Source organism: Spinacia oleracea, chromosome 5, assembly GCF_020520425.1.
Source record: "Spinacia oleracea cultivar Varoflay chromosome 5, BTI_SOV_V1, whole genome shotgun sequence".
Lineage (NCBI taxonomy): Eukaryota > Viridiplantae > Streptophyta > Magnoliopsida > Caryophyllales > Amaranthaceae > Spinacia > Spinacia oleracea.
In genome coordinates, this window is record NC_079491.1 from 10,945,853 (window position 1) to 10,960,522 (window position 14,670).

The window sequence follows — 14,670 nt, forward strand, 5'->3', positions numbered from 1 at the left end:
AAATATTTAATCTTATTCTTTTAATCTAATTAATTAATTAATTAGTCCATGAAGGGTACATCAAAAGTCAAACTTTTAGTAATTAATATTTTGTACATCTGGGAATTTCTTAACAGATGAGTTGGCTCTGGTCAGATTATTTTTAATTTTCATTCTAAAATTAATAATTAAAAAATTTCTTAATTTTACAATAATAACAGTAATTAAAAGAAAAATAATTGAAATACAAAAAAAAAGTTAAATATGTAAATATCAGCAAATCAGAAAGCTTCCTTGCATCCCACGTCTCTCCCTTCTCAGAAACCACCAGTATTTAGGGGGGTTTTCTGCCCAATTATGCAATTTTTCATAACACCCTTTTCATTTTTTCAAGTCCAAATTTTTTTCCCACCTTTGTATTTTACTTCTTCAGTTCTTCTCCTCTTTTTTTTTTCAGTGATCTTCATTAAAAAAGAAAAAAGATAAAAAGGTTGATTAGTCTTGTTTGATTACTCATTATTTGGAAGAATTTAGGATTTCTAGGTACTCTTTCATTAATTTTGGAGTTGAAATCTCTAATTTTTGTCCAAAGATTAGCTGTTTATTGGAATTTGTAGGAGTTGGTAGTAGTTGATCAAAATACCCAATTGCTGAAAAAGAGGTACTCCTTGTTAAGAATTAGAGAAAATTTTCTCTAGGGTTGGTAAAGTTATAAGGAAGAGAGGCAAAAATGGAAAAGATGGTGGTTATTCATGGTGATGATCATGAACCAATGGAGTTACCTCCCGGATTCCGATTTCACCCTACCGATGAGGAGTTGATCAGTCATTATTTAGCACCAAAAGTTGTTGACATCAATTTCTCAGCTAAAGCTATTGGAGAGGTTGATTTGAACAAGTGTGAACCTTGGGATTTACCAAGTATGTTTTCTTCATCATATCTTGATTCAATTTCTTAAACTGAAATTTGTTTTGTTTTGATTATTGATTATTGATTATTGATTATTGATTATTGATTATTGATTATTGACTATAGAGAGGGCGAAAATGGGAGAAAAAGAATGGTACTTCTTCTGTGTAAGGGACAGAAAATACCCAACAGGATTAAGAACAAATAGGGCAACTGAAGCAGGTTATTGGAAAGCTACTGGTAAAGACAAGGAAATATACAGGGGGAAATCCCTTGTTGGTATGAAGAAAACCTTAGTTTTCTACAAGGGTCGAGCCCCAAAAGGCGAGAAATCAAACTGGGTGATGCATGAATACAGACTCGAAGGGAAATCCTCTCTTCAAAACCTACCTTCTAATGCCAAAGTAATCACTAATTAACTCATATATTCCTCTCTGTTTTCCCCTGTTTTGTTTCCACTGTTTTATTATTATTACTAACATGAATTAATGGTCATTTTTGCAGAATGAATGGGTGATCTGCAGGGTTTTCCAAAAGAGCGCAGCAGGAAAGAAAATCCCTTTCCATGGAATAATACAACAAGAGTCTGAATTCAACCCTTCGAGTAATTTGCCGCCATTGATGGATTACAACACCAGTTATGGTGCTCCTCACGTGCCCTGCTTCTCCAACCCACCCATGGAAATGGAAACAACTACTGCCCATTACCAAAACACTAATCAAACCTCTTTTGAAGGGCTAATGAGCAATCCTTACAAGTCGAATAATACGGGTGATAATCCCTATTTCTCTTATTTCCCATCACAAACAGGGAATTATTCTGGGAATTACATGATGTCAGATCAACATATACTCAAGACTATCCTTGGAACAGAGATGAAACAGAGCATGAAAACAGAGGTGGTTAATTATAGTGCATCACAGGATACTGGATTAAGCAGTGACATGAATGCTGAAATTTCTTCAGTTGTTTCGAATTACGATATCAGCAGGAGGGCGTTTGACGATCATGATGGACCGTCGACTTCCGGTGGGCCTGTCGACTTGGATACTCTCTGGTACTGAAGGAAAACCATATAGCTGGAGCCAGGAGGTGATCATAGATGAAATTAGGACCTAAAATGAAGAAAAGAAAAAAAAAATTAAAAAAAGTGATAAAATTTTCGATTGCCACTCTAAATTACTAAGGATTTGTATTAGATAATTTGATGTATAGAAATTTACTGAATCCAATTAAGGATACAGATCAAATATGCAATATATTCTGTAATATAATTTAGCTGGTAGCATACAATATAACATTTGTCTAGGGGAAGTGATAAATCCAAGGAAAATTTTACTTCTTCCAAGGAAATCCACATTTTTTTAAAGGTGATTTCCTTGGAAGAAGTGAAATTCTTCCTTGGATTTATCATTTCCCTTTGTCTAGCCTTAATTTTTTTTCTTTTTTTTTTATATCTTCATTTGGTTGTAGACTTGTAGTCTTTGAATGTAATTGACTAGATTTATTCAAGTTTAGTGCCATACTGATTCAGATTAGTGCTATTCCATCAGTTTTTTTTTAAAACATATTTTACTTTGATTTTGTTTTTAAGTATCTACTTTGATCTGATTATGTTGTTGCTCACACTGCTGAGTGTGTAACCTGATCGTTGAAAGGAGATAATCTCGCAATTATCAACACCATGAAGAAATTGAGACAAATCTCATGGCTAACTAGGGTCATCAGTAGAAGAATTAATCAATATAATATGCAACGTATACACATATATTAAAATTTTAGGAGGCAGAACTAAAAATACACTACGGATTTTTTATCCAGAGAGTCGGGCCCACCCAGGCCATCAAGAAGATCCTCCCTAGCGCCCTTAGAAAGAATGTCTTAGTTAAAAATAGTCTTGTAAATTGAGACGTAACAAGAGTAATCTTAACTTCTTATGCATATTAGAGACACGAGACACATAACAAAAGTAAAACCGATCAAGCACACGGCTTGCCCTAGAGCGTGCTAGAACTTGAGAAGTGTATGTGTAACGATGGCCATGTAAATGATAGTTGTATGTATAAAATGTGGTTCCTTTCAGATACTTTTCATTAATCACAGTTTTAAGGGGACTAGAATGAATATGCTGTTACAATCTTTCCCAATCTCTTTCTTCCCACATTAGAATGCATGAATATGCAGCCATCAAAGGATAAAGTTTGGTGAAAGGACCACTTTCATGACCTGACTCATGGATTACTACTTCTTCCTTTGTCTCTATTCCCCTCAATTTAATTCTCATTAAATCATTATTTATTAAATTAATAATTCTAACAATACAAGAACCGTTACACTCTAACTAAAGAGAGATTATGTTGTGATGGATACTTTGTATTTGTTGCCTTATCTCTTAGAACCCGTACTTAATTTTCTCTTATCTTATTTTGCTTTTTTTGGTTAAAATCAATGGTTAAACGCTTTATTAAAGTTCAATATATATATTACTTTATTAAGTTACTTATTTCTGCCTAAAACAATGGTTGAAGTCCGTAAGCTGGTACCCAGTATATGTACGTGTTTGAATCACGTATAAGCCATTTTCCCTTTTAGACTCTCTAGCAACAAAAAAAACATTTCGGGACATTTAGCCATGAAATCTGAATATAAAAAGTGCTAGTAAAATTCAATCTGACCACTAAGAAGTGGATTAAAAAGCTTACCATCTTAGCTATCATATATACTTTCTTATTCTAATACTTCGTACTTATAAGGTCAATAAGGTTTCCGGTAAAAAAAAAAAGTTGAATAAGGTGAAGGTGTAGTTGGTACTGTTTTTCTTTTTCATGTGCTCTATCATTACTACTACAAAGTAGTTGCTAATTTTCACAATATAACAAGTACTATGTACTTCTTACAACTTTAATTTTATGCTTTCTAACAACTAGGTTTTGTTTTAGAATACATACTTCTTATAGTTATGACATCTATATGGTAAATTAACATATTTTTTCGTTCTCCTAAAAAAAACAAATAAGTAACTTGTGAAAAAAAACCACAAACCTAAAATCACAAAGACTAATGTTACTAAGAGGGTAGCTAATATACACAGTCAAACTAAATTAATAAAGACTTTCACCATAACTAATTAAACAAAAGTCAAAATTAGTTTTTTTTAAAGGAAAGTCAAATTTACTTATCCAACCCAATTTCAGCACTACGCCATAAAAGGAAATGAGTGTAGTAGTTATATTCATCCAACAGGAGACGGAATTACTTTGAATTCAAAATAAATTTTGATAGAAATTTAAGGACGCACGCGAAAGTTTTGTTGGACCCAATAATATAACAAATTTGTACTTTTATCATTGATTACATTAATAAGAAATGTACAACCATATTTGCGAGAGCTCATGTCTCTCACTTATCTATTTGGTAGAATCCTTGTTTCTACCCCTCATATTTTGTGGGAGCTCTCTTGATTCGCTCACCTCTCAACTTATGCATACAACATATTTATAGTGGATGTATCTAGTTTCTAGATTTTTCTACACTTGTCATATATCTAGATTTTAATTTTCTAACCTATTATCTAGATTTTTCTAGATTAATATTTCAACAAATTAATTTGAGTAACTTACCTTGAAAAAAAATATTTTTTGTATTACATTTTTGACATAGCGATATAAAATGTTACTCTGAATTATTTGCTTGCTTTCAAAAAAAAAATATATTACTTAACGCATCGTTGGGGTCATACGCTAATTATTACTCCGTAAAATTACAAAGTATAATAAGAAATACTCCCTCTGTTCCATAATGTTCCTCATGTTTACTATTCATATGGTCAAAGTTTAAAAACTTTGACCGTAATTAATAGTATGATTAAGAGTATAAATGTTAACTTGTGGGATATCATCGGATTCGTTTCAATATATATTTTCTAAATATCAAATTTTTATAATTTTTACTAATACGGAATTAAAATTATTAACGGTCAAAGTAGTACATTGGAGACCGCGCAAAATGGAAAAGTGAGGAACATTATGAAACGGAGGGAGTATAGTTTAATTCATCTCTAATTAGAAAATACAGTTTAATTCATCTCTAATTATATAGAAGTAAAAGACAAAAATGAAGGAAGCAATAAGGAAATATATCAGGGAACAAATTGATAAAAATAAAAAGCTGAAATACCCACCTTAATTAGCTATAGTGAAAATATTAACTGCTCAATATAATCTACAATGATTATTTAACCTATGCACCTAAAGAAAATCGTTTAGAAAATAATCGATAATTAAAACTTGTTATTAAACTTTGAGGGGGTGTACCAAACTTGAAATATATGTTGTAAAAAAAATTTGGATACCAAAAAAATGAATTAAGGTGGGAGAAGCAATCTATTCTAATTATAAATACATTAAGGCTCGATTTTATTCAATTTATTTTAACGTATTTTAGACAAAATAAATTCAGATAAGTTCAATTAAATTTAGGATAAATAAATTTTTCATATATTTCCGCACACAAACAAATTTGTTTTAGAAAAAAATAAAAAAAAAATTTGAAATAAAATAAATTAAAATTAATTTTTGCTATTTAGATAAATTAATACAAGTTCGGATAATATAAATTTAGGTAAAATTATCGAACAAAGAGGTAAAAAAAGATTTTTGAGACAACCATGAAATGAATGGCCGAATGGGATCGCATATAAATACAAACAATTATGAGCCCTAAAAAGTGGCGGCTCTTACGCTGACAAAACCAAATAATTGTGAGTTACAACTTTGCTCTTGTGACATTTGCCGCCCTTTCTTCGCGGGAATAACTATATATTTATAAATAATAAATAATGTTGATCCTGAAACAGTGAAACCTCAAACAAACACTTGGGTAATTTGCACTTCACTCTATAGTCTAAACAGCCTGGGTACAATATTCATATTCCCCCAAACACGTCCTTAACAATCTGTGTTTTTAATGTTATTGCATTTCCAAGTTTATGCCTAGCTTACTTCTTATCCACTAAAACATAAAACATTATTGTCCACTTTATAAAATTGACTCGTATCTCACTCAATCCAAACCAACAATCTCAAATTGAAATGAACTAAAAATGACTTAACTCTATAGTAAAACTGAATAGTCTTGGAATTAAATGGCTGGCTGAATGAGTTTTATAGCATGTTAATTTTGCAACATATGTACTCAACTAATGCTTTATTTGAAATAAATTCAAACGAATTTCGACCAATAACACGATACTCGACAACATAGGCCATCATTATTCGGGTAGGTTCTTTTTGATACAAATTAGCTTCTTGGTTAAAGAACTATTTTAAGTGCTTGGTTAGAAGTTGTTAGAAAAGCTTTTTGAGGCCAAACATCTCTTTTGAAAAAGTTTATGTGAGAATTGTTTTTGAAGAATTTTAGCTTATTGATTATTTTATAACTGAAATAGTAAACACTAAAAACGTTTTATCAAACCGCTATATACATTCAAGTAGACAAACTAGTTGACAGCTAAGATGTTTTATGAAAATGAAGGTCAAACTTTTCTCATGTTAAGTATCCAAAAGCAAACAATTGTACTCGTTTATTTCCCCTAGCTTAGTTGTCCTACATTGTCATACCTCTTGCACCAATTACCATAACACATTCATACAAAACAAATTCATCATTGTAAAATGTCATCTATTACGTACCTTTTGCAAATTGTTCAATAATTTATTACGTACTTATATTGTGAAAAAAGCACTTTCAATAACAAATGCTAAACGTGATAAAAACACACTAGCTAGCTAATTACATACTTCTATCTTATTATATTATTATTTTATTAATTATACGATATTAATTTGAAGTTAGAATATAAACTAGCTAACTAGCAAAGAAAATCACGTGGATGAGTTAGAAAAAACACCTAACAACAACCAATTACAAGATGAAATCACACGTAACTCATTTTTTTAGTTTTGGAACCTTTTATGACTTTTTTTCCTCGATTAAATTTGATAATTTTTTTTGTTTTCCTTAATTAGATTTGAGTCTTATCTTCAATTGACAACTTATTTGTTCCTTTTTGGCTGCCTCTTTTTCAATTAATGGTATCATCCAACTCGTATGAAGTATGAACGTTACTTTGTTGAGGGATGATGATGATATACCATTACCAATTTACCACCCCATAATAACCACACTTCCTTAGCTTTACTTGGCTTTGTTGTTTCTCAGCTTGTATCCAGTTGTATTTAGGCTCGTTCCTAGAACTTCCGTTTGCGCGTTTTGTCTTTTTGTGTGAGGTCATTAGTATGATGATGTCACTACGTTAGCTATGCAGAGAATAATTTATTCTGACGTTAGTTGTGGACGATTGGATGGTTGCTCACTTGCTATAACGTATTTCCTCCATTTTGAAATAATGAGAACGCTTAGGGGCTTTCTGTTCCCCTTAAAAAAGTAAGTTTTAAGTCCAATAAGCTCAGATAAGTTAAGGTCAAATAAATTGAACAGAACGCACCCTTACACAAATCACAAAGTTAAGATAAATGACTGGCAAAAAATAAGTAAGTATGGAAAAAGTGGAATGTTGTGAAATAATAATAATAATAATAATAATAATAATAATAATAATAATAATAATAATAATAATAATAATTCTCTCAAAAAAGGGGCGATTAGGGCATGCCAGTATGGCTGATTAGGGCAGTTTCCACGGCAGCTTCAACGGCAGTTTCAACGGTAGGGGTGTCCGGCAGAGTGTCCGGCGAAGGACAGGGTGAGGCGGCGTAATTTCAGGCAGTTTTAGGCGTTGGTTTTGTGATTTCGGAGGAGTTTCTCGGTTTTGGTATAGGTGCAGTTTTGGTTCGACATCGGTGCAATTTCTCACTATTCCGGCGATTATGAATGCGATTATGGCATATTAGGGCACGTTCTTCTTCCGGCGGAGGCTACGGTGGTTTGGTCCGACGAAGGCTTCGGCAAAGGTCAGGCGGTTCTCAGGCGAGATATACGCGGTGTTGGGTCGGTTTTATCTGTATTTTCTACCGTAATTAGCGTGGAAGTTTTCAGGCGGCTTTTGGTGCAGTTATTGATCAGTCTCCGGTAACACATTCCCGGCTTACGAAGGTGTCTTTCCAGGTGGCTTTTTCCGGTATCTCCTGGCGGTTCTCGGTTCTGTTGTGGTTCTGTTTGGTTGCTGTGCGGTTGTGCTGTTTTTGTTGCGCTTCTGTTTTGGTGCGGTTGTAGTGCCTCGACGGTGGAGTTCTGCTGCGGAGTTTCCGGCTATTCGTCATTTCAGTTCCTGTTCGGGGTTCAGTTCAGTGATTTCAAGTTCGTAAGTCCAGTTTGGTGATTGGTGTTTGTCTTGGAGATTGGTGTTTGCCTTGGAGTTTGGTGATTTGGTCAGATTATTGCATTGTTGTTGTGCGTTTGGTGATTTGGTGATTGGTGATTTGGTCAGATTATTGCATTGTTGTTGTGCGTTTGTCTTGGAGATTGGTGTTTGTCTTGGAGTTTGGTGTTTGTCTTGGAGTTTGGAGTTTGGGCAGCTTGAGTTGTTGCTCTTTGGTGTTGTTATTGTTTGCGTGTGCGTTTGGTGTTGGTGGTGCTGTTGAAGTGCTTTGATATGGAGGCTTCCGTGGAGAAGTTTCATTGCCCTTTTGTGGGTCTTAGCGGGTGCCAGGATGGCGGTGGGCGTGGTTTGGTAAGGAGTTCTCTGATCACTCACTTACGGGATCGTCATTGTTGCTCTGATGTGCGGGATGTAACCCGTCAGTCCCTTACTACCAATTTGCAGGTTTTTACTTCGGCTGAGGTTACCTTTCGTCGTATGGGAATTTGGTTATGTGGAGATTGTTTCAAGACGCATACTCATCGTATTAGGTGTCGGCATGGCAGTGGTTCTAGTACGGTTTTTGTGGACCCACCTAATTCTGGGGATGGTATTATTCGTTTTACTCTCTACGGTATTCAAAAACCTCAAGCTCCTGCTTCCGAGCTGTCTACTTCTGATGCGCCTCGAGTACAATATTTTTCTTTTGATGTTGCTCTTCTGGACACTTTATGGTCTAAGCGGTTGCGTTCTGTGAAATCCATCCCTCCCAAATGTCGTTTGGGTTTTTCGCGAGTTCTGAAAGGGGCGCTTGATAAGGTGATTTGCAGACCAGATGACATCGCTTGTTGGGTTCAGTTGCTCGTGTTACCTCTTTGTGTCCTCAAGACTTTTTCTCCTCGAAGTAATCGTGAGTGTTCCTCCGGTGTTAGGCGGCGGCAACAGGAGGAGTGTATCACCTCTGCTATTCGTTCTTGGGGTGTGCCTGGCGGTTCTGAGCAACTTGTCATAGACACATTGGCTAGCGTGTCTCCCTCTCTATTGGATGTTGACGATGACCATGATTTGGCGGAGCGTAATATTAAGCAATGCAAGAGAAAGATTTCTGACGGTCACTACACTGCTGCCGTTAGGGTTCTTTCTTCCTCAGGTCTTGCCCCTTACGATGATGCTACTCTTGCAGATTTACAAGCAAAGCACCCTTCCGTTCCGGTCCCTACCTTACCGGATATCCCTGTTGATCATCACCTTTCTGCTTCCTCCGCTGTTGTTTTGGAGCAGATTATGGGCTTTCCGCGTGGTACTTCGTGCGGTAGAGATGGCTTGCGTGCTCAGCACCTTTTGGATTGCTTGGGTGGTGCTGCTGTAGCTGTTTCTGATGAGTTGGTGGATGCTATCACTCAGGTAGTTAATCTCTTTCTTGCTGGGAAGTGTCCCGCTGAGCTTGGAGGATACATTGCTAGTGCTCCTCTTACGCCATTGGTTAAGCCTGGTGGGGGTGTTCGGCCTATTGCGGTGGGTACTATTTGGAGGCGCCTTGTTTCTAAGGTCGGGGCTGCTTTGATTGGTCCGCGTTTAGGAAACTACTTTGGAGGTCTGCAGTTTGGAGTTGGGGTTCCAGCAGGTGGTGAGGCCATTCTCCATGCTGTCAATCGGTTGGTTGAGGATCGTGGGGCCGATGTTGGCCTATCTATGTTATTGGTGGATTTTCAGAATGCTTTCAATTTAGTTGATCGATCGGCTTTGTTGCGTGAGGTTCGGCTCCATTGTCCTGCTCTTTCACGTTGGGTTGAATTCTGCTACTCTTCTCCAGCGCGGCTGTATTATGGGGAGCATACCTTGTGGTCTTGTCAGGGTGTGCAGCAAGGGGATCCTCTCGGCCCTTTGCTTTTTTCTCTGGTTCTACATCCATTGGTGTGTCGAATTCGAGACTCATTTGATCTATCTCTTCAGGCATGGTACTTGGACGATGGCACTATTGTTGGTGACACTTTGGTGGTTGGGCAGGTCTTGGAGTTGATTTTGGAGGAGGGGCCTCGTTTAGGTCTTCATGTTAATGTTGAGAAGACGGAGGTTTTCTGGCCTTCGGAGGACCCGCGCTGTCGTCTAGAGGGTGTCTTTCCTGCGGATATTGCTCGTCCTGAGCTTGGTGTTAAGTTGCTTGGTGGCCCAGTCAGTACTGATTCTTCTTTTTGTAAGGAGGTTGTTTCGCAGCGTGTGTCGAAGACTGTTGTGTTGATGGATGCTGTAGCCAAGCTTAATGATCCCCAGTGTGAGTTGTTGCTTCTTCGTGCGTGTACTGGAGTTTCTAAACTCTACTTTGCTATGCGCACTTGTCCGCCTCATCTTTTCGAAGCGGCCCAATTATCTTTTGATGTGGCTCTGCGGGCTTCTTTAGAGCGCATCGTGGTTGCTTCGGGACCTGGGTTCGGTGACTGGCAATGGCGCCTTGCCACCTTGCCTTATTCTTATGGAGGATTGGGTGTTTATTCAGCTGGTGATGTTCGGCATTATGCTTTTCTTGCATCCCGTTTGCAGTCTTCTGGTTTGCAGGATTCGCTTCTTCGGCTTTCAGGTGTTGAAGGTCCGGGACCGGCCTTTGATGATGCTCTTGGTCTTTTCAACAGGACCGTGGAGACCGACCTTATGCGTAGCCCTAGTGAGATCGCTGCCCCCAGACTCATGAAGAAATTGGCAGACATATATTTCACGAAGGTTATTGCTGATGCGGAATCCGCCTACTCCTTATCTTCACGTTTTGTTGCCCTATGGAAATCTCAGCAGGGGGATCACTCCTCAGCTTGGTTGCGGGCAGTCCCCATCTCGGGGTTAGGCCAGACTATGAACGGTAAGACTTATCGTTCGGTTCTTTGCTATCGGTTGGGTATTCCGTTGTTCTCTGATTCGACGCCGTGTTCTGCTTGCTCTCGGGTTTTCGACGGGGACATTTATGGGGATCATGCCGTGTCTTGTGCTGGGATTGTGAGTATCAAACATCGTCATAATGTTGTTCGTGATACCCTTTTGGATATTTGCTATCGGTCGGGGATTTCTGCTCGCAAGGAGGTTGATGTTGGGCTGGCTAGTGAGAGTGATGGAGCTCTTCGTCCTGCAGATATACTGCTTTACTCATGGGATGGTGGTCTGGATGTGTGTGTTGACTTGACTGGGTCTTCCCCTATGACGCAATCTGGGTTGTCAGGCTTCGTTCCGGGTCGGGTTGTGGCGGTTGCAGCGCAGCGGAAGCAGAATAAGTATGGGGCACGTTGTAGGGCTTTGGGTTACGGTTTCTTCCCTTTTTCCTTCTCTTCTTTTGGGGAATTAGAGAAAGGGGCTGTTTCTTTGCTGAAGCGGGTCCAGGCGTACTCCAGGGCTCAAGACATTGGGGCACGGGCAGCTGCCCACATTTTCAGCAGGATCGGGTTCGCCATAGCTAGAGGAGTGGGGGCCCAGATTGTCTCTCGGCTCCCCTCCAACTTCTTGTAGTTCATTTGATCTTTGTAGCTTGTTAAGCTTGTAACGTTTTATAATAATAATAATAATAACAAATAAGGTTGAGTGGATTGGTGTAAAAAAAAGGAATAAAAAAATAGGTTGTGGAGAAGTTGTGAATAAAAAGAGAGTATAAAAATAGATTGAATGGAATGTTGTAAGCAAAGTGGGAAAAATAGGAGTGTGAATCCATTAAATATGGCGAGTCATCTACGTACCCAAAAATAGAATAAAGTAGAGTGTCCCTATTATTTTGAAACACATACTTGTTCCGGTTGTGGAGTTGGAACGGTTGGGAGGCCGGACCTGAGATTGTGTATCTTGTATCCGACTGTAATCTGCACAATGAAAAAGGGTTAACTAGCCTCGGGGGTGGTCCGAGTATCACCCATCCGATGCTAGCTTAAGTCAGTAATGTTGATTGCTCTGCAATTAATGAACTTTGGAATGATTTGCGAGTATTTTATGTACCTTTGGCAATTAATGATGGTCCCTATATATAGGCGGGTGACCCGTATGTACAATCTAGAGTAAGATCCGTAGGGCAGTGACCCGCTTAGGCTTATGTGACTTTACCTTCCTGATCAGGCCGACTGGAAATAATCATGCCAGAATGCCGACTGGGATCAAATGTCTCTGACTAGCCTTTTTTACCATTCTGCTTACAAAGGGTGTCTTGCCTGTATGCCGAAAAGGCATCCCGTGCAACACTTATAAAAATCGTCTTCATTATTTCGCAATGGTGGGAGTAATACGTTATACGTAGTACTCCGTACATGTATTGAATGTATGTGGGTATGATATCAAATTATCGATGAACGAAATCTATACTATTATTAAAACTCCAAGGCAAGGAATGTGCCACATGTCGCTTCCTATTATCGATGACATGCCGCATCGTCATCTTTGACATGTCATGCATCTCATATAATTTCCTTGATCATGAAAAAATGTTAGAAATAGGTTTCGAACCTGTGATCTCTCATTTGTTAGTAACATATTGTAACCACTACGCCACAATTCATTTTGTTGTTTCTTGTACGTGCACAATTATATTAAGTCAATATAATGAGAATAATGATCTGAATCATTTATTAATAGTCTCGATCACATCACTAATTAGTCATTACTTTTACGAGTTAGTAATCCTTACATGTTAAAATTTATTAAAGCATACTCAAAGCAAGATATATTGTAAGGTAACAAATTAAATTAGACTCAAAACGAGTTATATAAAAATCTAATTAATCCATTTTTCTACTATCCGGGGCATCGCCCGGTGTAATACCTCGTATTTTTATAATATTTATAAATATATTTTATTGTATTTATAAAGAATTTTACGATTTTTGGAATTAATTTCGCATTTAAATATTATTTAAATGTATTTTAATTAATTAGAGCATTTATTATTTTAATTAATTACGAAACGAATTTAATTTTCGAGTCGGGAAATTTAATGGGTCGCAAGTAATTTTAAAAGGTTTGGGTTTTAAATGAATAGTCCAATTCGTTTTATTAAACGAGCCCAATCAAAAGAATTTAATTCAAGTCCTAAGCTAGCCCAATCATTTAATTCCCTAAGCCCAATTCTAATTTTCTAAGCCTAGCCCATTGAAAATAGGGAGCCTATAAATAGGACTTCCCTAATTAAATGATCCCCCTTAATTTCATAAACCCTCTTTTTGCTTTCTTGCACCTCACTCCTCTCCCTCTCATCTCCTTGTCCGGCTCACCCACGACCGCCCAGCACTCGGCGTGCTCGTGCCGTGTGCCCCGCTCGTCGCCCACACTCTCACTCGCCCACCCTCTTTCTCGCAGCCCGCCCAGCCAGCATGCATCGTTGCTGGTGCCGTGCTGCCGTGTTGTTGTTGCTGCGTGCACAACGCACAACCCTGCTCTCGTCTCCCTTGCTGCGCGCACAGCGCCCCTGCCCTCGCCCCTTCCTCGCGCACCACACCCAGCGCCCAGCGTGCTGTGCTGCCTTGTCCCGCGCGCCAGCCCTGCTGCCCTTCGATCCCGCTCGCGCGCACACACAGAACGTGTGTGTGTGTTGTTTTTGTTCGTTGTTGAATCTTTTTCGCCCAATCACATTAATTCGTGGTTGTTCCGTGCAGTAGGCCGGATTGGTATAATTCTCTTCTTCCTTACATATTCTATTTAAATTCCATTTTTTAAATTATGATATTATTATTGTTTTGAATAATTAAAATGATGGGAATCGGTTGTGAACACCGTGCTTTGAGGATTTACGTGTTGTGATTCATTAGGCTTGTTTTAATTATTAAAGTATGAATTTTCAGATTCGTTTATTTAATAAAGAATTGATTTTTATGAAGTTAAATTGGTTTTATTGGGATTTTCAAGTTAGGGTTTTAACCTAGACTTAATGAGTCAATTGATTAGCATAATTAGGTGATGATTTTAATTATGATAATCAATTATATTTTCAGATTTGAATAAAGGCTTAAAGTGTTGATTTTTATTGATTTTAAAGGCGGAAAAAGTATGTTTTCGTACTAGGGATTGGTTTTGCAAATTGAGACGATTATATTATTGAAAAACGATTAAATTCTAAAGTTTAAATGAGGTTTTAGGTTTTATAAAGTTGCTGGAAATTTAATGAACATGGAAATAATTTAAGTTTCATTATTTTGATGATAGGAGGTGATTTCTAAGTGAGTGCTCGTTATTGCAAAGTGGCCCCTACGCTTAGGTATTCAAGGTACGTACAAGTCTAGGGCTACCACACCAATTGTCAAAGAGAATTACATGATTGTTGTTGATGTGAATTATATTATGTGGAATCATGTTTATTTTGGTGAACGATCATGTGATTTATGATGTTGGATTTATTGGATTAATTGTTGAACAAGCATGTTGAGATTATTATGAGTATGGATTTCATTGTCAATCATGTTGTTCAATATTTATGCATGCATGGTTTGTTTCACATGCAAGGGATGAATTA

At 37.4% G+C, this 14,670-nt stretch overlaps 1 protein-coding gene across 1 annotated transcript; it reads left to right on the forward strand.

Annotated features, from left to right (window-relative positions):
• The first annotated feature begins 346 nt into the window (after positions 1 to 346).
• On the forward strand, positions 347 to 2,187 carry LOC110799590 (NAC domain-containing protein 100). Its single transcript, XM_022004873.2, has 3 exons — positions 347 to 899; positions 1,015 to 1,292; positions 1,393 to 2,187. The coding sequence occupies exons 1-3, from the start codon at positions 710 to 712 to the stop codon at positions 1,951 to 1,953; spliced, it is 1,029 nt and encodes a 342-aa protein (XP_021860565.1). The 5' UTR covers positions 347 to 709; the 3' UTR covers positions 1,954 to 2,187.
• The last annotated feature ends 12,483 nt before the right edge of the window (positions 2,188 to 14,670 follow it).

Bases quoted from the DNA above. Each gene is read 5' to 3' on its own strand.
- LOC110799590 (XM_022004873.2), top strand. From the start codon at position 710: ATGGAAAAGATGGTGGTTATTCATGGTGATGATCATGAACCAATGGAG. The intron at 900-1,014 runs GTATGTTTTCTT...TATTGACTATAG, and splicing joins TGAACCTTGGGATTTACCAA to AGAGGGCGAAAATGGGAGAA. The intron at 1,293-1,392 runs GTAATCACTAAT...TCATTTTTGCAG, and splicing joins ACCTACCTTCTAATGCCAAA to AATGAATGGGTGATCTGCAG.